This window comes from Ranitomeya imitator, chromosome 5 (genome assembly GCF_032444005.1).
Source record: "Ranitomeya imitator isolate aRanImi1 chromosome 5, aRanImi1.pri, whole genome shotgun sequence".
NCBI classification, from domain to species: Eukaryota; Metazoa; Chordata; class Amphibia; order Anura; family Dendrobatidae; genus Ranitomeya; species Ranitomeya imitator.
This window is the reverse complement of record NC_091286.1, coordinates 20,406,734-20,431,860: the sequence shown is the minus strand read 5'-3', so window position 1 is coordinate 20,431,860 and position 25,127 is coordinate 20,406,734. Positions and strand designations below refer to the sequence as shown.

The following is a 25,127-nucleotide window of genomic DNA, read 5'->3' as shown; positions in this document are numbered from 1 at the left end:
AGGATGATGAGCTTCAAATATATTGGAAATGGCCTTATAACCCTTTTCAGATTCATGGGTGGCAACAATTATGTCTCTTAAGATCATCGCTAATGTATTTTCTTCTTTGGTTTAACAAACACTTCACTGTTCCGGACCAGCACACGTCCAAATCTTCTCCAAATATGGAGGTGGCCTCTCAATTGTTGATGAACAATGAATTTCGGGCTTTTGATCAGTAACACCTGGCTGCTATTTACACTTCTAATTCTTATGAAAGCAGTAAGGGTGTACTAAAATTTTCACACACCGCCTCAACTTTGCTTTTCTCATGACTGTGTATTGATCTGCACCTGTCATGTCCTTCTGGAAACTGATATGTTATTAGTTAAGAATGGAAACAAACATAACCAAGGGCAGAGACTTGGCAGAGCGGAGTATCTAGTATGGTAGGACTTAGTTCAGGAGGGAGGTCTCGAGAGGCAAGGTTCAAAAATGGTGATGTAGTAAACCCCAAAATGCGGTACATTTTGGGACAAAGTCAAAGAGTAGTCAAACAGGCATCAAAAGTAATGGATCCCAAGGTTTTTATTATTTATTTAACAGCCTTCAGCTCAATCGCATGCCATGGCGACTTAATGGATGAATGTGCAAGCCTAGATAGGTCCTCCAGGGTCTTCTCCGACATTATCTTGATAATATCAAGCCATCAGTTTGCTGGTCTTCCTCTTCGCCTTGTTCCTTCTCTTCTTCCGATCATGATGTCCTTCCCCAGTGATTGCCCTCTTCATATGATGTTTCAATCCCATGATACCAACTAACAATCCAGGAAGATAAAGCTCAGTCTGGCTTCCTTAGGTCTGTTTGGTTAGGTGGCAATAGTTATCAGCTCCTAGACATCTTTGCCTGGTGGCAGTGACAGACAGCGGTGGATGGGGTTGGAACGCTGAGTGCATGATGTTCCTCAGTAATATACATAAATGTATGTAATGATATGATGCATAAATCAGTTCCATCTGTGATATTCTACATTATTCTATTTCAGTTACACACTGGGAACATTGAGCTGCAGAACGGTCTTGTCCAGGGTCATGCCTACACCGTGACTGAAGGCACTCAGGTAACCCTCCATACAAGCCGATTGTGGAAGCCCTTTCTCCTCCAGACGCTCATGTCATAGAGGACAAAAAAGACACTTAAAGCACTTCAGAAAACATGATAAATTACCGCATTGAATTTAATACTCTTTGGCGCAGATCATAATTTGCTTTTTTTTTTAAGTCACTTTCCTTTTTCTTATTTGTCCCTTTTAAAGATTTTACATTGGATCTCCGGAGTATAAAGTTCTACATCTGAGACCTATAGTACCTAACGTAAGGTTTCTGTGGCTGAGATCTAGGGTTCTGTTTGAGCCTCTATATCTGCTATATATCTGGGTAATTATTGCACACTCTATGATGGTACTGTATACAGATTTAACCGGCACTGCTTTTTGCTATATTTTGTGCACTATATGGCGGTACAGTACAGGACTGATATTTAGGCAATACTGTGGATTATTTTTTGGGTTGTTGTGATATTATTTGAGCTCTATATGACAGTGCTGATACTCAGGCACTTTACTGTAGATTATTTTTGCACTATATGGCAGTGGCACTGTTTGGGATTGAGATTTAGACAATAATATAGAGCTTATCTTTTGTTAAGGGAGTATTACACGAGCATTGTAGGAGGGGAGTTGTGGTACAAATGCAAAATAGTCATTGCTGTCTCCTATTGGATGAACCACCGACTTATTTCAAGACATTGATAATGTATTAATACAGAAATGATATGTAACCAGCACTGACTGCAATGGAAGTCCGAGTGCGGTGCTCCATAATGAGCAAGGTGAGGATATAGAACGCAATACCTTAGCAGGATAAATTACAACGCGTTTCCATTCCGAACTCAGGAATTTTCCTCAGGCATAAAAATACTTCTACCTATAAATCCACTAATCCCTGACACGTGTTTCAGGGTGATTTCCCCTCTTCAGTGCAAAGCCAGAGGTCTTGAACACAAAGGTAAATTTTGCTCATTTTAAAGCTTCATCCAATTTTTTTCGCATACGAGTATATCAAATCATCAAATCGATTATTCCGATCAGGGTTTGATCAGAGTGTGGTTCGCGTGTCATCCAATTTCTTATACATGGAAAAAAAAAGATATATAATTCTCCACCTTTTTTCCACGAGGATCCGTGAAAATCAGATTGCGATCTGATGTAATCCAAGTGTACTCTAATTTTTCCATGGATCCATTGACTTTCATGGCCGATTTTAATCCAACCCGTGGGTCAAAATCTGCAATTCTTCGATACTTTCCACGGACCATTCGGTCAGAGAATAAAAAAAAGGAAAATCATGGATCGCACCCGTACTCAAAAATAGGACGTCTGAATGAGATGTAAGGCTTACTAGTTTCTACGGACTATTGAACATGCGGAGATGTGTCTACGACAGTTCTAAAATGCATTATCTAACGATCATCAGACACCAAAGTCCACAAAACTATCAATAATAACAAAATAACTTTGAACCCAATTCCATTCTCGTGTATTTGTTTTTGGTCACTTTTTTCTTTTTCTTCGAAATTCTTCAAAATGGGGAAAGCGGGTTTATAAACCTGTGCAAAATTGAAACTTTTGTGTTCGCCTTTTACTTTTGTTAAGTAAAAAGTTGCACGATCTATTAAAATCTCCCACGTAACTAACGTTTGCACACAAATTTGCAGTAAACAAAAAAAAAATCACTGCAGGATGGGGGACTGGAGTACGATGGGGGACTGGAGAACATTTGAGCACAAATTATCATACTTTTTAAATAGTCCTAAAAAATAAACTGGGTGCAAATATTTGGATTCCCAAAAAAAAAAACATGCTCACAATGGAAACTAGAGAAAGAAATAGATAAATAAGTAGAAAATAACTTATGAATGGGCACAATTTAACCCCTTAACCCCCCCGGGCCATTTTACATTATTGCATTTTAATTTTTTTGCTCCCCTTCTTCCAAGAGCCATAACTTTTTTTGTTTTTCCGTCAATTTGGCCATGTGAGGGCTTGTTTTTTTTGCGGGACAAGTTCTACTTTTGAACGACACCATTGGTTTTAACATATCATGTACTGGAAAATGGGGAAAAAAATGCCAACTGCTGTGAAATTGCACAAAAAAAAGTGCAATTCAATTGTTTTGTTTTTTTTTGTTTTTTAGCATGTTCACTAAATGCTAAAACTGACCTGCCATTATGATTCTCCAGGTCATTATGAGTTCATAGACATCAAACATGTATAAATTGTCTTTAAAAAAAAGAAAAAAATGGCACAATTTCCAAGACCTGTAGCGTCTCCATTTTTCGAGATCTGGGGCTGCATGAGGGCTTATTTTTTGCTTGCCGAGTTGACTTTTTTATTGATATAATTTTGGTGTAGATACTATGTTTTGATCGCCCGTTATTGCATTTTATTGCAATGTAGTGGCCACCAAAAAAAGATAATTCTGGCCTGATATCATAGCATAGAAGCTGTCAGCGAAGGAGGAGGCGGTGAAGCGAAGTGTGGAAAAGAGCCGGAGTGAAAGAGGCTTCAGATCTACCATAGCTCTTCAGCCTCATTTACATATCTGTTCAAACTCTGATTTCTCAGTAACAAAGGAATGGAGCGGCCATGTAAAGTTATTGCTGGACTTTCTTTTTGAAAGGGCTGCATGAGCATGTACATAGCTTGGGGGTAAAGTCCTGCAAACAGATTCCCTTTATAAGAAGAATATACTGAGAATACTAAACATGTGAACTTGGACTAACAGTAAAACATTGCAGTGTTTGAATTTTTCATTGTGCAATTAAAGATATTTCATTGGCTCTTAATTTTTTTTAGCAATTTAATTGAATTCACTACCAATTAGAGAGGCTAAACCGCAAGTTGTTGTAATAACAATATCAAATAACTAAAAATAGTTTTACTAAAACAACATGCTGGAATAATACTAAATTCAATAAAGTTTGAATAATATCAATGCAAGTATGACAACAGCAACTAAATTGCTTTTTAAAAAGCCTATAAAATATGTAATAAGGGTGTATGCTAAAGTGAGAATCTATAAAAGCTACTACTATAATACTGCCCCGTGTACAAGAATATAACTACTATAATACTGCCCCGTGTACAAGAATATAACTACTATAATACTGCCACGTGTACAAGAATATAACTACTATAATACTGCCCCTATGTACAAGAATATAACTACTATAATACTGCCCCTATGTACAAGAATATATCTACTATAATACTGCCCCTTATGTACAAGAATATAACTACTATAATACTGCCCCTATGTACAAGAATATAACTACTATAATACTGCCCCTATGTACAAGAATATAACTACTATAATACTGCCCCTATGTACAAGAATATATCTACTATAATACTGCCCCTTATGTACAAGAATATAACTACTATAATACTGCCCCTATGTACAAGATTATAACTACTATAATACTGCCCCTATGTACAAGAATATAACTACTATAATACTGCCCCTTATGTACAAGAATATAACTACTATAATACTGCCCCTATGTACAAGAATATAACTACTATAATACTGCCCCTTATGTACAAGAATATAACTACTATAATACTGCCCCTATGTACAAGAATATAACTACTATAATACTGCCCCTATGTACAAGAATATATCTACTATAATACTGCCCCTATGTACAAGAATATAACTACTATAATACTGCCCCTTATGTACAAGAATATAACTACTATAATACTGCCCCTATGTACAAGAATATAACTACTATAATACTGCCCCTATGTACAAGAATATAACTACTATAATACTGCCCCTATGTACAAGAATATAACTACTATAATACTGCCCCTATGTACAAGAATATATCTACTATAATACTGCCCCTTATGTACAAGAATATAACTACTATAATACTGCCCCTATGTACAAGATTATAACTACTATAATACTGCCCCTATGTACAAGAATATAACTACTATAATACTGCCCCTTATGTACAAGAATATAACTACTATAATACTGCCCCTATGTACAAGAATATAACTACTATAATACTGCCCCTTATGTACAAGAATATAACTACTATAATACTGCCCCTATGTACAAGAATATATCTACTATAATACTGCCCCTTATGTACAAGAATATAACTACTATAATACTGCCCCTATGTACAAGAATATAACTACTATAATACTGCCCCTATGTACAAGAATATAACTACTATAATACTGCCCCTATGTACAAGAATATATCTACTATAATACTGCCCCTTATGTACAAGAATATAACTACTATAATACTGCCCCTATGTACAAGATTATAACTACTATAATACTGCCCCTATGTACAAGAATATAACTACTATAATACTGCCCCTATGTACAAGAATATATCTACTATAATACTGCCCCTTATGTACAAGAATATAACTACTATAATACTGCCCCTATGTACAAGAATATAACTACTATAATAATGCCCCTATGTACAAGAATATAACTACTATAATATTGCCTCTATGTACAAGAATATAACTACTATAATACTGCCTCCTATGTACAGGAATATAACTACTATAATACTGCTCCTATGTACAAGAATATAACTACTATAATACTGCCCCTATGTACAAGAATATAACTACTATAATACTGCCCCATCTACAAGAATATAACTACTATAATACTGCCCCTATGTACAAGAATATAACTACTATAATACTGCCCCCCATATACAAGAATATAACTACTATAATACTGCTCCTATGTACAAGAATGTAACTACTATAATACTGATCCTATGAAGAAGAATATAACTACTATAATACTGCCCCTATGTACAAGAATATAACTGCTATAATATTGCCCCCTATGTACTAGAATATAACTACTATAATATTGCTCCTATATACAAGAATATAACTACTATAATACTGCTCCTATGTACAAGAATATAACTACTATAATACTGCTCCTATGTACAAGAATATAACTACTATAATACTGCTATTATGTACAAGAATATAACTACTATAATACTGCCCCTATGTACAAGAATATAACTACTATAATACTGCCCCTATGTACAAGAATATAACTACTATAATACTGCCTCTTTGTACAAGAATATAACTACTATAATACTGCCCCATGTACAAGAATATAACTACTATAATACTGTACCCTATGTATTGTGCAATTCTGAAACAAAACAATAAGACAATATATCATTTTTTCAGACATAGTTCACAGAGTTTCTAACATATAATTGGCGTAAGATTACTTTTTTTATACATCAACTAGCTGAAGAGCCCGGCGTTGCCTGGGCATAGTAAATATCTGTGGTTAGTTATAGCACCTCACTTCTCTTATTTTCCCATCACGCCTCTCATTTTCCCCCTCACATCTCTCATTTTCTCCCTTACACCTCTCATTTTCACCCTCACTCCTCTTATTTTCCCCCTCACTCCTCTCATTCCCCCTAACACTTGTCATTTCGACCTCACATCTGTCATTTTCCGATCACTTTACTATTTTCCCTCACTCCTCTCATTTTGCACTGACACCGCTCATTTTCACCTCACACCTCTCATTTTCCCCTCAGTATATACATGTTTGTCATCTCCCTTATATATAGTATACATCTGTATGTCGTCTCCTGTATATATTATATACCTGTATGTCATCTCCCCTGTAAATAGTATATACCTGCTGTATGTCATCTCCTCCTGCATATTGTATATACCTATGTGTCATCTCCTCCTGTATATAGTATATACCTGTATGTCATCTCTTCTCTATATACTATATACCTGTATGTCATCTCCTCCTATATATAGTATATACCTGTATGTCATCTCCTGTATATAGTATATACCTGAATGTCATCTCCCTTGTATATAGTATATACCTGCTGTATGTCATCTCCTCCTCTATATACCTATGTGTCATCTCTTTCATATAGTATATACCTGTATGTCATCTCCTCCTGTATATAGTATATACCTGTGTGTCATCTCCTCCTGTATATAATATATACCTGTAAGTCATCTCCTCCTGTGTATAGTATATACCTGTGTGTCATCTGCTCCTGTATATAGTATATAGTATATACCTGTGTGTCATCTCCTCCTGTATATAGTATGTACCTGTATGTCATCTCCTCCTGTATATAGTATATATCTGTGTGTCATCTCCTCCTGTATATAGTATATACGTGTGTCATCTTCCCTGTATATAGTATATACCTGTGTGTCATCTCCTCCTGTATATAGTATATACCTGTGTGACATCTCCTCCTGTATATAGTATATATCTGTGTGTCATCTCCCCTGTATATAGTATGTACCTGTATGTCATCTCCTCCGGTATATAGTATATACCTGTGTGTCTTCTCTTTTGTATATAGTATATACCTGTGTGTCATCTCCCCTGTATATAGTATATAACTGTGTGTCATCTCCCCTGTATATAGTATGTACCTGTGTGTCATCTCCCCTGTATATAGTATGCACCTGTGTGTCATCTTCCCTGTATATAGTATGTACCTGTATGTCATCTCCCCTGTATATAGTATATACCAGTGTGTCATCTCTCCTGTATATAGTATATACCTGTGTGTCATCTCCCCTGTATATAGTATGTACCTGTATGTCATCTCCCCTGAATATTGTATACACCTGTATGTCATCTTCTCCTGTATATAGTATATACCTGTGTGTCATCTCCTCCTGTATATAGTATATACCTGTGTGTCATCTCCCCTGTATATAGTATGTACCTGTATGTCATCTCCCCTGAATATAGTATACACCTGTATGTCATCTTCTCCTGTATATAGTATATACTTGTGCGTCATCTCCCCTGTTTATAGTGTATACCTGTATGTCATCTCCCCTGTATATATTATGTACCTGTGTGTCATCTTCCCTGTATATAGTATGTACCTGTATGTCATCTCCCCTGAATATAGTATATACCAGTGTGTCATCTCCTCCTGTATATAGTATATACCTGTGTGTCATCTCCCCTGTATATAGTATATATGTGTGTGTCATCTCCCCTGTATATAGTATATACCAGTGTGTCATCTCCTTCTGTATATAGTATATACCTGTGTGTCATCTCCTCCTGTATATAATATATACCTGTGTGTCATCTGCTCCGGTATATAGTATATACCTGTATGTCATCTCCTCCTGTATATAGTATATACATGTGTGTCATCTTCCCTGTATATAGTATATACCTGTGTGTCATCTCCTCCTGTATATAGTATATTGTCATGATTAGGTAATTCAGAACCACAATGGACCTTGAAGTTCAGAGCACACAAAGTGACCTGACAATAACCAAAAGACATAGGACGAGCTCTGAGACGTGGGAACTCTGCTGACCGCAATCCCTAATCCTATCCAACCACACTAGAGGCAGCCGTGGATTGCGCCTAACGCTCCCTATGCAACTCGGCACAGCCTGAGAAACTAGCTAGGCCTAAGATAGAAAAACAAGCCTACCTTGCCTCAGAGAAATACCCCAAAGGAAAAGGCAGCCCCCCACATATAATGACTGTGAGCAGAGATGAAAATACAAACGCAGAGATGAAATAGATTTAGCAAAGTGAGGCCCAACTTACTGAACAGACCGAAGATAGGAAAGATAACTTTGCGGTCAACACAAAACCCTACAAACAACCACGCAGAGGGGCAAAAAGACCCTCCACACCGACTAACGGTACGGAGGTGCTCCCTCTGCGTCCCAGAGCTTCCAGCAAGCAAGAAAAACCAATTAAGCAAGCTGGACAGAAAAAATAGCAAAACAAAAATAACACAAGCAAAACTTAGCTTATGCAGAGCAGACGGCCACAGGAACGATCCAGGAGGAAGCAAGACCAATACTAGAACATTGACTGGAGGCCAGGAGCAAAGCACTAGGTGGAGGTAAATAGAGCAGCACCTAACGACTTCACCACATCACCTGAGGAAGGAAACTCAGAAGCCGCAGTACCACTCGTGACCACAGGAGGGAGCTCTGCCACAGAATTCACAACAGTATATACCTGTAAGTCATCTCCTCCTGTATATAGTATATACCTGTATGTCATCTCCTCCTGTATATAGTATATACCTGTGTGTCATCTCCCCTGTATATAGTATATACCTGTGTGTCATCTCCTCCTGTATATAGTATATACCTGTGTGTCATCTGTTCCGGTATATAGTATATACCTTTATGTCATCTCCTCCTGTATATAGTATATACCTGTGTGTCATCTCCCCTGTATATAGTATATACCTGTGTGTCATCTCCTTCTGTTTATAGTATATACCTGTAAGTCATCTCCTCCTGTATATAGTATATACCTGTGTGTCATCTCTCATGTATATAGTATATACCTGTGTGTCATCTCCTCCTGTATATAGTATATACCTGTGTGTCATCTCCCCTGTATATAGTATATACCTGTGTGTCATCTCCCCTGTATATAGTATATATCTGTATGTATTCTCCTCCTGTATTAGACCTCATTCACACGTTATTTGGTCAATATTTTAACCTCAGTATTTGTAAGCTAAATTAGCAGCCTGATAAATCCCCAGCCAACAGGAAGCCCTCCCCCCTTGCAGTATATATTAGCTCACACATACACATAATAGACAGGTCATGTGACTGACAGCTGCCGTATTTCCTATATGGTACATTTGTTGCTCTTGTAGTTTGTCTGCTTATTAAGCAGATTTTTATTTTTGAAGGATAATACCAGACTTGTGTGCGTTTTAGGGCGAGTTTCATGTGTCATATTGCGTGTGTTGAGTTGTGTGTGGCGACATGCATGTAGCGACTTTTGTGAGATGAGTTTTGTGTGGCGACATGTGTGTAGCATTTTTTGTGTGTCGAGTTGCATGTGACAGGTTAGTGTAGCAAGGTGTGTGCAGCAAGTTTTGCACATGGCGAGTTTTGCGTGTGGCCAGTTTTGCACGTGGCGAGTTTTATGTGTGGTGCGTTTTGAGTATGTGCAAGTTTTGTGTGAGGCAACTTTTGCATGTGTTGCAACTTTTGGGCATGTGGCAATTTTTCGGCGTGTGCAAGTTTTGCGTGTGGTGAGCTTTCCATGAGGTGAGTTTTGCACGTGTGGCGAGTTTTGCGTGAGCCTAGTTTTGCATGTGGCAAGTTTTGCGCGTGGCGAGTTTTGAGCGGTGACTTTTGTGTTTTGACTTTTATGTGGCGAGGTTGGTGTATGGGTGGTGAAATGTGTGCTGAGGGTGGTATATGTGTTCAAGCACGTGGTAGTGTGTGGCGCATTTTGTGTGTGTGTTCATATCCCCGTGTGTGGTGAGTATCCCATGTTGGGGCCCCACCTTAGCAACTGTACGGCATATACTCTTTGGCGCCATCGCTCTCATTCTTTAAGTCCCCCTTGTTCACATCTGGCAGCTATCAATTTGCCTCCAACACTTTTCCTTTCACTTTTTCCCCATTATAGTAGATAGGGGCAAAATTGTTTGGTGAATTGGAAGGCGCAGAGTTAAAATTTCGCCTCACAACATAGCCTATGACGCAGATGCCGATCCCGAACATACACACATACACACACACACACATTCAGCTTTATATATTAGATATACCTGTATGTCATCTCCTCCTGTATATAGTATATACCTGTCTGTCATCTGCTCCTGTATATAGTGTGTACCCATGTGTCATCTCCTCCTGTATATAGTATATACCTGTAAGTCATCTCCTAATGTATATACTATGTACCTGTGTGTCATCTCCTCCTGTATATAGTATATACCTGTGTATCATCTGCTCCTGTTATAGTATGTACCCGTGTGTCATCTCCTCCTGTATATAGTATATACCTGTAAGTCATCTCCTCCTGTATATAGTATGTACCTGTGTGTCATCTCCTCCTGTATATAGTATATACCTGTGTTATCTCCCCTGTATATAGTATATACCTGTATGTCATCTCCCCTGTATATAGTATATACCTGTAAGTCATCTCCCCTGTATATAGTATATACCTGTAAGTCATCTCCCCTGTATATAGTATATACCTGTATGTCATCTCCCCTGTATATAGTATATACCTGTATGTCATCTCCTCCTGTATATAGTATATACATGTGTCTCATCTCCTCCTGTATATAGTATATACCTGTATGTCATCTACTCCTGTATATAATATATAGCTGTATATCATCTCCCCTGTATATAGTATATACCTGTGTATCATCTCGTCCTGTATATAATATATAGCTGTATATCATCTCCCCTGTATATAGTATATACCTGTGTGCCATCTCCCCTGTATATAGTATATACCTGTGTCATCTCCTCCTGTATATAATATATAGCTGTATATCATCTCCCCTGTATATAGTATATACCTGTGTCATCTCCTCCTGTATATAATATATAGCTGTATATCATCTCCCCTGTATATAGTATATACCTGTGTATCATCTCGTCCTGTATATAATATATAGCTGTATATCATCTCCCCTGTATATAGTATATACCTGTGTGCCATCTCCCCTGTATATAGTATATACCTGTGTCATCTCCTCCTGTATATAATATATAGCTGTATATCATCTCCGCTGTATATAGTATGTACCTGTATGTCATCTCCTCCTGTATATAATATATAGCTGTATATCATTTCACCTGTATATAGTATATACCTGTATGTCATCTCCTCCTGTATATAATATATAGCTGTATATAATCTCCCCTGTATATAGTATATATCTGTATGCCATCTCCTCCTGGCTGTCAATTTGCCTCCAACACTTTTCCTTTCACTTTTTCCCCATTATGTAGATAGGGTCAAAATTGTTTGGTGATTTGGAACGCACAGGGTTAAAATTTTGCCTCACAACATAGCCTATGACACTCTCGGGGTCCAGACGTGTGACTGTGCAAAATTTTGGGGCTGTAGCTGCGACGGTGCAGATGCCAATCCCGGACATACACACATACACATTCAGCTTTATATATTAGATATATTGCTAGAAAAAAAAGATGAAAGTTACCTTTTTCTGGCAACTAAATTTAACTCACCGCCAGTTTCAGTGGAAAAGCCACACATTGTTCTTATAACAATATCAAATAACCGAATATGGTTTCACTAAAACAACAAGCTGTTTGCAGAGGAACAATAATACATTCAATAAAGTTGGAATGATTTCAATGCAAATATGACAACAGCAACTAAATTGTTTTTCAAAAAGCCTATAAAACGGAGAAACTACAAAAAGCTCAATGAGTCCAAGTCACAGTGAACAAACCTACAGCACAATATAATACTGCCCCTATGTACAAGAATATAACTACTATAATACTGCTCCTATGTGCAAGAATATAACTACTACTAGATTGTGGCCCGATTCTAACGCATTGGGTATTCTAGAATATGCATGTCCCCGTAGTGTTGTGAATTCGGTTGTCGGGCTCCCTCCTGTGGTCATGAATGGTACTTCGGCTGGTTCTGTCCATGGACTTCCTCTGGTGGGTGTTTCTGAGTTTCACAGGTGACGAGGTTAATTCGTTAGCTGCTGCTCTATTTAACTCCACTTAGATCTTTGCTCCATGCCACCTGTCAATGTTCCAGTATTGGTCTAGTTCACTCCTGGATCGTTCTTGTGACCTGTCTTCCCATCAGAAGCTAAATTCCAGCTTGTATTTATTTGGTTTGCTATTTTTCTGTCCAGCTTGCTATTTAATTTGTTGTCTTGCTTGCTGGAAGCTCTGGGACGCAGAGGGAGCGCCTCCGCACCGTGAGTCGGTGCGGAGCGTCTTTTTGCGCCCTCTGCGTGGTCTTTTTGTAGGTTTTTGTGCTGACCGCAAAGTAACCTTTCCTATCCTCGGTCTGTTCAGTAAGTCGGACCTCACTTTGCTAAATCTATTTCATCTCTGTGTTTGTATTTTCATCTTTACTCACAGTCATTATATGTGGGGGGCTGCCTTTTCCTTTGGGGAATTTCTCTGAGGCAAGGTAGGCTTTATTTTTCTATCTTCAGGGCTAGCTAGTTTCTTAGGCTGTGCCGAGTTGCATAGGGAGCGTTAGGCGCAATCCACGGCTATTTCTAGTGTGTTTGATAGGTTTAGGGATTGCGGTCAGCAGAGTTCCCACGTCCCAGAGCTCGTCCTTATTATCAGTAACTATCAGGTCATTCCGTGTGCTCTTAACCACCAGGTCCATTATTGTCCTGACCACCAGGTCATAACACCGTAGTATATGGACATTGATGATTCCAGAATTCGCGGCAGACTGTGCCCGTCGCTGATTGGTCGAGGCAACCTTTATGACATCATCGTTGCCATGGCAACCATTAAGACATCTACGTCGATACTGTGCCCGTCGCTGATTGGTCGAGGCCTGGCGGCCTCGACCAATCAGAGACGCGGGATTTCCAGGACAGCCAGACAGACAGAAAAACCCTTAGGTAATTATATATATACTAGATTGTGGCCCGATTCTAACGCATCAGGTATTCTAGAATATGCATGTCCCGGTAGTATATGGGCAATGATGATTCCAGAATTCGCGGCAGACTGTGCCCGTCGCTGATTGGTCGAGGCAACCTTTATGACATAATCGTCGCCATGGCAACCATTATGACATCATCGTCGCTGTGCCCGTTGCTGATTGGTCGAGGCCTGGCGGCCTTGACCAATCAGAGAGGCGGGATTTCCAGGACAGACAGACAGACAGAAAGACAGACAGAAAGAAAGACAGACAGACAGAAAAACCCTTAGACAATTATATATATAGATAGATAATACTGCTCCTATGTACAAGAATATAACTACTATAATACTGCCCCCTATGTACAAGGATATAACTACTATAATACTGTCCCTATGTAGAAGAATATAACTACTATAATACTGCTCCTATGTACAAGACTATAACTACTATAATACCGCTCCTATGTACAAGAATATAACTACTATAATACTGCTCCTATGTATAATAATATAACTACTATAATACTGCTCCTATGTACAAGAATATAACTACTATAATACTGCTCCTATGTACAAGAATATAACTACAATAATACTGCCCCTATGTACAAGAATATAACTACTATAATACTGCTCCTATGTATAATAATATAACTACTATAATACTGCTCCTATGTATAATAATATAACTACTATAATACTGCCCCTATGTACAAGAATATAACTACTATAATACTGCCCCTATGTACAAGAATATAACTACTATAATATAATACTGCTCCTATGTACAAGAATATAACTACTATAATACTGCTCCTATGTACAAGAATATAACTACTATAATACTGCTCCTATGTACAAGAATATAACTACTATAATACTGCTCCTATGTACAAGAATATAACTACTATAAGGCCGGGGACACACACAACGTATAAAAAAACGGTCCGTTTTTGACGGACGAGAATCGCACAAATGTTACCAAAACAATGATCCGTGTGCAGTGCGAGGATGCGATTTTCTCGCATTAAATGATCCGTGTGACATCCGTGTGACATCCGTATGGCATCCGTATGGTGAGATTTTCTCACACACTTGCAAAATGAGCAAATAATGGCTGAGCCTTTCCTGTCACCTGCCCAATGCCTGAGAATTTCTCGCAAGTCACACTGATGGTCCGTGTGCTGTGCTATTTTTTCTCACCCCCATAGACTTTCATTGGCGATTCTCGGCCGAGAAACGCTGACAATCGCAGCATGCTGCGATTTCACTCGGATCCTGAATACGGCCGAGAAAATATCGGATGATGGGAGCTGCCCCATTGATTAACATTGGGACGAGTGCTATGCGATTTTTTATCGCATTGCACTCGTCCGTATTACGGTCTAGTGTGACCCCGGCCTAATACTGCCCCTATGTACACGAATATAACTACTATAATACTGCTCCCTATGTACAAGAATATAACTACTTTAATACTGCTCCTATATACAAGAATATAACTACTGTAATACTGCCCCCTATGTACAAGAATATAACTACTATAATACTGCCCCTATGTACAAGACTATAACTACTATAATACTGCCCCTATGTACAAGAATATAACTACTATAATACTGCCCCTATGTACAAGACTATAACTACTATAATACTGCCCCTATGTACAAGAATATAACTACTACAATACTGCCCCTATATACAAGAATATAACTACTATAATACTGCCCCTATGGACAAGAATATAACTACTATAATACTGCTCCTATGTACAAGAATATAACTACTATAATACTGCCCCTATGTACAAGAATATAACTACTATAATACTGCCCCTATGTACAAGAATATAACTACTATAATACTGCCCCTATGTACACGAATATAACTACTATAATACTGCCCCTATGTACAAGAATATAACTACTACAATACTGCTCCTATGTACAAGAATATAACTACTATAATACTGCCCCTATGTACAAGAATATAACTACTATAATACTGCCCCTATGTACACGAATATAACTACTATAATACTGCCCCTATGTACAAGAATATAACTACTATAATACTGCCCCTATGTACACGAATATAACTACTATAATACTGCCCCTATGTACAAGAATATAACTACTATAATACTGCTCCTATGTACAATAATATAACTACTACAATACTGCCCCTATATGCAAGAATATAACTACTATAATACTGCTCCTATGTACAAGAATATAACTACTATAATACTGCTCCTATGTACAAGAATATAACTACTATAATACTGCTCCTATGTACAAGAATATAACTACTATAATACTGCCCCTATGTACAAGAATATAACTACTATAATACTGCCCCTATGTACAAGAATATAACTACTATAATACTGCCCCTATGTACACGAATATAACTACTATAATACTGCCCCTATGTACAAGAATATAACTACTATAATACTGCCCCTATGTACACGAATATAACTACTATAATACTGCCCCTATGTACAAGAATATAACTACTATAATACTGCCCCTATGTATAAGAATATAACTACTATAATACTGCCCCTATGTACAAGAATATAACTACTATAATACTGCCCTCTAGGTATAATAATATAACTACTATAATATTTCCTTTTTTGTAAAGGATTATTATTATTCATCCCATATTTTGTCATTTTATATATACAGACCCTGATTCGCCAAAACGTTTATAATAGAAATCTGGCAGAAAACACTTTAAAAAGTTGCAAAATGTTTGTGCTACACAAATTTGGGTACGAATGTAGTGATTTTTGCCAGTGTTTTCCAGCTCTTCTAAAATAGGGAAAGCCGATGTGGGACCAGGCGTGACGACATCTTCTTTTCTAATTTATGAGGAGCCGTGGTGTATTTTATGCCAGAAATCTTATTTCAGTCTCTGATTTGAGTGAGATTTGTGGCGTGGGACACAGAGACGCCTCTCGATAATCCGGCACCGCTAATTTCAGCACACCCCTTGGTTATGCCCAGTGGGAATTACGCCAGACTTGAGCAATCTAGGGTTATAGCTAGAGTTAGGGTGGGAACCAGAGTTATGGTATGGGCGATTGTTAAAGATAGGACTAAAATTAGGGCCAGGGCTAGATTATGGCTAGAGCTATGGGGTGGAGTGGAGTTATGGTATGGGTAAAGTTAAGGACAGGACTAAAATGCTGGTTAGGGCTGGATTTAAGGTTATAAATTAGGGTTATGGCTAGAGTTATGGGGTGTAGGGTTAGGACTGGGGTTAGCTTTATGGCTAATGTGATAAAATAGTTACATAAAAACAGCAATTTATAACTTATTTTTTTTTACATTTTTGGTCGGATTTCAGCAAAAATGAGAAAACGGCTAGAAAGTCCGCTGACAAAAAGTATCTTCTTAATACAATATATATGCCTGAGGGTTAAGTGGTTCAATAACTAAACGTTGTAAGGGAATGACGCAGCGCTAACGAGCTCCACGTTATGGGCCACAAAATAGTTTCTATAAAGTGGAAGATCTGGAAGAAATCATTAGCGCAGTAGGGTCTCAACTGATGGAAAGAGGGGACGGGCGGGTGAGGGGACTGCTCGGGATGTGCGACCACAACCACAGTAATCGCTTAGAAAGGCCGACGCAGACCCACATGGGAGTATAATGTGATGGGTGGACATGGGGTTAATCCTGTACTGCCTTCTCATATGAAGGATGATGGATGGAGCCAACGGATAAGATAAAATGCAGTTTATCAACTCGTTTCAAAGTATATATTTCAAAACGCGTTGACAAAAAACTGCATTTTATCTAATCCTTCGTTGGCTCCATCCATCATCCTTCATCCGATAAGGCAGTACAGGATTCACCCCATCTCCATCCATCCATCCATACTAGCTCCAAGGCTGGCAACTCACACAAATGCTCCATATAGTCCATGGGGAGAGAACAATGTTATACCTGACCAGTGACGGGTGGGATGTGCAGTCACAGGTCTCACATCGCCATCTCATGACCCAGGGGGGAGATGGAAGAGACGGCACATCCACGGCCAATAAAAAAGTCAATAATTCTGTAATCTGTATCCATTAAAACAAGGGATTTATAACCGATGCGCGTTTCCGGCGAGTCACTCGCCCTTAGTTCATAACACTTCTATTACAATGCTTCGCAAAAAAGAAAAAAAAGAGCATGAACCGCACATCCCAAAATCATACGTTGATCTAAAGCCGCTAGGCAAAAATTAATATAACTGAATATGAGGTTTTCAGTTTAACATTCTGATCAGACTGTATGAAGCCCACTGCCCCTTCACGGCAAACCTCGTAGTGGGTCCTATCGCCCTAACGGAGCGGAGCCGTGCGGCGCCCACCGCCACAGCGGCCATGCACCAGCAGGGCGGACGGCCTGTTGCCCCACAGCACCCATGCTGCAAGACTGAGTCCCCGAGACTCCAGACCGCGCCGCCCCACCAGCACAAAGCCACAGCAACAATGGCCGCCACACAGCACCAACACCAAAATGAAAGGAGCACTTAAACTCACCTTCCTCCAGCTCTTCAGTGAGAGCCAAAATGGGCTAGACCCCTTACTTTGCAGTCTCCTGCTAATTAAAATCACCTGAGCCAAATGGGCAAACCTCGTAGTGGAGGAAGGTGAGTTTAAGTGCTCCTTTCATTTTGGTGTTGGTGCTGTGAGGCGGCCATTGTTGCTGTGGCTTTGTGCTGGTGGGGCGGCGCGGTCTGGAGTCATGGGGGCTCAGTCTCGCAGCATGGGTGCTGTGGGGCAACAGGCCGTCCGCCCTGCCGGTGCATGGCCGCTGTGGCGGTGGGCGCCGCACGGCTCCGCTCCGTTAGGGCGATAGGACCCACTACGAGGTTTGCCGTGAAGGGGCAGTGGGCTTCATACAGTCTGATCAGAATGTTAAACTGAAAACCTCATATTCAGTTATATTAATTTTTGCCTAGCGGCTTTAGATCAACGTATGATTTTGGGATGTGCGGTTCATGCTCTTTTTTTTCTTTTTTGCAAAGCAACTTCTATTACAATGATCGTATTTAGAGAAGAAAAAATACAATCATATCATGGTGGACATGTACATGATGTAAGGCTACGTTCACATTTGCGTTGTTGTGTGTTGCATCGGTGACGCAACGCACAACGCATGCAAAAACGCATTGTTTTGTGACGCATGCGTCCATTTTTGGCTTGATTTTGGACGCAAAAAAAATGCAACTTGCTGCGTCCTCTGCGCCCTGACACTTGCGCCAAAAATGATGCAAGACAACGCATGTCCATGCGCCCCCATGTTAAATATAGGGGCGCATGGCGCATGCGTCGCCGCGGCTGCGCCCGACGCAACGCTAATGTGAACATGGCCTAAATGCAATTAGCAGGGAAACCACGTGGCCGGGGATACGGCTGAGCACTAATGGAGGATTTAGGTCAGTATGTGTAATTGTAAGGAAAAAAAAAGGGCTGGGATCAATGCCCTAAGTCAAACTATATTAATCATTTAATGGAAATAAAGTGTAATTCACAAAATATAAGCAATCGCACTCTATGTTGCCAATAATAAAGCATGCATTGTTTCTGAAATTCATGCCCATAGGGTATTTAGTGTCGAACTTGTATATCCAATAGTCTTCTCTCTGCCTGTGACGGGGAGCAAAGCTTTACTATACCGTAAAATCCAAAGAATCTCGTGTCTCCATTATGTGCAAGGTAAAATCCATCGGCTGCAACATTAGAAAACGGAAACAACGTACGTCAGGACATCGGGCTAACGTAGTCGAAAGAAGATGGCAGCGGCCAAGCAATGTGTCACAGCATGTATTCTTTTTATTTTTGGCAACATAGATTACGATTGCTGATATTTTGTGAATTATACTTTATTTCCATTACTTGTTTAATATAATAGAGTTACTTTTAGAGGTTGGCATAGGGCATTGATCCCAGTCCATTTTTTTTCTTACAATTACACATACTGACCTAAGTCCTCCATTAGTGCTCATGTCACGTGATTTCCCTGTTAATTGCATTTACATCGTGTGTTTGTCCACCATGACATGATCGGTTTTTTTGTGCTTTAAATAAGATCATTGTAAAAAAAAATAGTTATATCATGATTAAGGGCGAGTGATTTACCAGAAACGCGTCGGTTTTAAATCCCTTGTTTGCCGTTTTAATGGATACAGATGAAAGAATTGGCTTTTATTTCCCTTGGATGTGCCGTCTCTTCCGTCTGCCCCCTGGGTGGTCATTGCTGCACTGTACCAGCCTGAGACATGGCACCCTTCGGTCCAATCTTCCTGCTTACATTTGTACTAGCTCCTTCACCCCCTGTTGTTTTCATCCATTGGCGACTCATGGCACACCGTCAGTGTCACATATGACTATTCAGGATCTCGGTGCCCAGTATGCGTTCCTTCTCTAGGCGCCATTACATTTAGGACAACCCGCTAACTCCAGCTGACAGTGCCACCTGTGTGCGGTATCAAACCACCTACTATGGAGAGGGAACATTGCTAAAACTGATAGAAAAATGTCATTTATTTCCCCACAGATTGAATATAACAACAGGTTAGAAGACATCGTTCGTGTTTGGAATCCTTGGGGGCAAGGAGAGTGGAACGGACGCTGGAGCGATGGGTAAACACCACCCCACAATGCATGGGGTCATTCTACACTGGAGATAATGGGACAATTTCATGAGGCGTAAAGGGAATGTGTCATTAGGTTTTTTCTGCATATCTGACACCGGCATGAGGTAGGGACAGAGACCCTGATTCCCGATATCTGTCACTTACTGGGTGCAGTAGTTCTGATAGAATCACAATTTTCTCTGCTGCGGATGTGGCAGAGCTCACTTGTTGAGTTGTGTATAATCTGCTTTCTGTGTACATTGTATAGAGGGAGATAGCTGCTAATCAATGCCAAGAGCATGGTATGGATGAGGCCAGTTGTCCCGTAGTGATAATCTCCTGCCGATAAAACACTGATTGGCACTGTAGAATTTTGCATGACATGTGCCTGAATTGATGTTTTCTCATTACAGCACACCCAGTGGTCAGGCATGGTCCTGCAGATGCAGCTAACTTTATAAGAACATTGCGTGATGAGTGTCATGACAAATTAAATTTTCCAACATCTAATGGATTCAAACACTGCAACATCTGTAGTGTTAATCATTTATTTTGAGACTTTTCTTAATGCATACATTTAGTTGTAATACAAATTATGTGCAGCACTTGCAATTCCACAGCTGACCTCTTGGTGTGCTACAGTGCAGAACATCAATAAAGTCCGCGTAAACCACCTTGTGGTCAAATTCGGTAAAACCAAAAATAGCCTTGAAATAAAACTACCTTGTTTCCGTCTGTACATAAAATATTTCTCTCTTCCAGAGCGCCTGAATGGGAGAGAGTCCGGCCAGAGATAAGGAAGACATTGAACATTAACAGGAATGATGGAGAATTTTGGTATGTTAATTACTCAAGCATAGACTTAGGATTAATAATGGTTAATAATGTTTTTGTTTGCATCATGTAACACTCGCAGAATTAAAGGGACTCTGTCGTGGAGTGACCCCTTCATGCTAAAGAGGACCTTTCACCAGATTGGGGATATTAAACTAGGCACATCATTGGAAAAGCGGCTACAGAGCTGAATAAAACGCCATTAGATATTATTTTATTTTTCTTCTCTATAGGGAGGAGATTAACTTGTAAAGTTTAGATTTTCATGTATGATAAGTCCAGCTGGGCATTATCACTGATTTGTCTCTTTGAGGGTGTGTACTTGTTCCCCTACATCACATTGACCAATCATGAGCAGGAGGCGTCATACATAACGAACACTCCCCCAGAGAAGCTTACAAAAGGACCTCTGCGTGAGATCTGTAATGGCACACAGCCCTGCTCTCCACCATGATCTGTGTGCTATCCCGAACACCTCTAGGAGCATTGATCTTCTGGCAGACAGTGTGGGAGAAGGGGAGTAAAGCATAGCTATGTATCATTACAAACACTTCTTGCAGCTCCTCTCAGGTGTGCTGCATCCCACAGCCTCCTACAATGAATACCCTGAGATGGAACCTGCTAAAGATGACACATAGCTCAGCTGCGTTTTACTCTCCCACCCATTACATAGACTGATGTAAGCTGGCAGCTGCTAAAAGTATTTGTAATGACACGTGGCCCTGTTGTACTCACCCTCCCCCAACCTGACTGCTGTGAGATGAAACGTGGAAGTGTTTGGAATGTCATCCAGCTCTGCTGTACTGTGCACAGTGAGTGCAGAGATCACGGGCATGTGTCATTGACTCATTAGGCCGGGTTCACATTGCGTTAAAGCAGCCGCCCGTTCAACGCATAGCATTGACGGGCTGCGCTAACGCTATAGCATACACGCCATCGCGTTAAGCTATACCGCTAACGCAGATGATTCATCTGCGCTAATGGTGACGGAGCCTCAGATGCTGCAGCCCTGAATTGAATGACAGCACATCGCTAGCGAATGCCGATTATGGCCTGCGTTGGCAATGCGCCCGATAATAGGGGTTAATGGCAGCGTTAACGGACTGCGTTACACCGCAGTTGAGTCTGTTTTTTTTTTTTCACTCCTGCATGACCGCCCCTGCTTATGATTGGTCAACGTCATGTAGTGAAAAAAGTAAACACCCCCCAGGGAAGTATCCCTGCTAATGCCACCGTGGGTTACCAGCTAACGGAGAGAATGAATGAAACATTTTTAAAAGATGCTTTATTCTGCTCTACTCCACTACTCCAAGATGTGGCCGCTTTATCGTGCTCAAACTGGTGAAAGGTCTTTAAAAATAAAATTTAAAAAATTTACAAACAAAATAATTGTGCCGTTATATTCTGAGAGCCATAACTTTATTTATTGTTCCTGATTTTCTCATTTATAAGAGAAAGGTCCTCTTTAGGAGTGGGCTACAATGTGCTACCAATTAATTTTAACTATTAAGTGGCAGCTGCAGACACCAACGGACTTTACACTCCGTAGCGCTACAAACAGTCGCAGAGTAGCTCAGACCTTAATGTAGCTTACATACAATACCATAAAGAAGATATCGGACCCTTCAAAATAATTTAGTTTAAAATTTAGACTCTGATTGATGTTATCGACAGATTGAGCAACAGGAATCAGCTGACAGTTTCCCTTTAATACATTATTCGCTATTCGCTGATGACACCTCTTGTGTTCTAGATGTTATATGTATCATCTGTTTAAACTTTTGTTAATTTCCCTTCTTTCCATAGGATGTCCTGCCAAGATTTCATGAAATACTTTGTCCAAGTGAATATCTGTAACCACACACCAACTTTCTTGGATTTTGGAAACCCCCAGTATATCTGGGAGACCACCAGCTACTACAACCAGTGGGTGCGGGGCAGCACTGCTGGTGGATGTGGCACTATAGGTTTGTCACACATTATTTCTCTGTATAACCTACACCAATTTGCATTTAAAAGGAACTTTCAAGGATTTTCCTGGATGACTTAAAATCGGAAACGAGTGACTATTGAAAGATAATAACAGCAGAGGAGGACAAGAGCGTGTATGCAGGGCAGGGCTGAGCCAATGGGGATCCAATGTGATCCCCCGTAATTATATATATATATATATATATATATATATATACCATATATATAATTTTTTATACAGTGAGCTCAGTCCTTCTCTCATGTTGTATCAATGGGAAAATAAATGTGTCTCTTTTCTATTCAGATGATATGTGGAAAAATCCCCAATACATGATCACTGTTCCTGAGTCCCAAGGAACAAAGAAGGGATACAACGTGACCGTGGCTCTAATGCAAAGTATCAGCAATGAAAGGAAATACGATCCGCCATGGTTACCTATTGGATTTGCATTCTGTAAGGTATGAATAAACGTCCAAGAGGGAAACAGTGATCACTGCTCTGAACAATTTTCTGACTTACGGTAGTTTTTAAATCTGAGGATAACACGACCCAAAGAGAACTACCCCAATAATAACTACAAAAAAACTATTTCTGTGTACAAGAATATAACTACTATAATACTGCCCCTATGTACAAGAATATAACTACTATAATACTGCCTTCTATGTACAAGAATATAACTACTATAATACTGCTCCTATGTACAAGAATATAACTACTATAATACTGCCCCTATGTACAAGAATATAACTACTATAATACTGCCCCTATGTACAAGAATATAACTACTATAATACTTCCCCCTATGTACAAGAATATAACTACTATAATACTGCCCCTATGTACAAGAATATAACTACTATAATACTGCTCCTATGTACAAGAATATAACTACTATAATACTGCACCTATGTACAAGAATATAACTACTATAATACTTCCCCTATGTACAAGAATATAACTACTATAATACTGCACCTATGTACAAGAATATAACTACTATAATACTGCCCCTATGTACAAGAATATAACTACTATAATACTGCTCCTATGTACAAGAATATAACTACTATAATACTGCTCCTATGTACAAGAATATAACTACTATAATACTGCCCCTATGTACAGGAATATAACTACTATAATACTGCCCCTATGTACAAGAATATAACTACTATAATACTGCTCCTATGTACAAGAATATAACTACTATAATACTGCCTTCTATGTACAAGAATATAACTACTATAATACTGCTCCTATGTACAAGAATATAACTACTATAATACTGCCCCTATGTACAAGAATATAACTACTATAATACTGCCCCTATGTACAAGAACATAACTACTATAATACTGCCCCTATGTACAAGAATATAACTACTATAATACTGCCCCTATGTACAAGAATATAACTACTATAATACTGCCCCTATGTACAAGAATATAACTACTATAATACTGCTCCTATGTATAATAATATAACTACTATAATACTGCCCCTACGTACAAGAATATAACTACTATAATACTGCCCCTATGTACAAGAATATAACTACTATAATATAATACTGCTCCTATGTACAAGAATATAACTACTATAATACTGCCCCTATGTACAAGAACATAACTACTATAATACTGCCCCTATGTACAAGAATATAACTACTATAATACTGCCCCTATGTACAAGAATATAACTACTATAATACTGCCCCTATGTACAAGAATATAACTACTATAATACTGCTCCTATGTACAAGAATACAACTACTATAATACTGCTCCTATGTACAAGAATATAACTACTATAATACTGCCCTATGTACAAGAATATAACTACTATAATACTGCCCCTATGTACAAGAAAATAACTACTATAATACTGCCCTATGTACAAGAATATAACTACTATAATACTGCCCCTATGTACAAGAATATAGCTACTATAATACTGCTCCTATGTACAAGAATATAACTACTATAATACTGCCCTATGTACAAGAATATAACTACTATAATACTGCCCCCATGTACAAGAATATAACTACTATAATACTGCTCCTATGTACAAGAATATAACTACTATAATACTGTCCCAATTTTCAGGAATATAACTACAATA

The 25,127-nt window shown here is 39.0% G+C and overlaps 1 protein-coding gene across 4 annotated transcripts in view; it reads left to right on the top strand.

The window, feature by feature from the left end:
• Positions 1-25,127, top strand: part of CAPN13 (calpain 13) — a 144,232-nt gene that overhangs the window by 69,718 nt on the left and 49,387 nt on the right. For all 4 annotated transcript variants that reach the window (XM_069768372.1, XM_069768373.1, XM_069768375.1 and 1 more), the window contains exons 7-11: positions 1,025-1,099; positions 20,116-20,201; positions 20,957-21,031; positions 22,835-22,995; positions 23,304-23,458. In XM_069768372.1, coding sequence (XP_069624473.1) covers positions 1,025-1,099; positions 20,116-20,201; positions 20,957-21,031; positions 22,835-22,995; positions 23,304-23,458 — 552 coding nt within the window. The remainder of the gene's footprint in view (positions 1-1,024; positions 1,100-20,115; positions 20,202-20,956; positions 21,032-22,834; positions 22,996-23,303; positions 23,459-25,127) is intronic.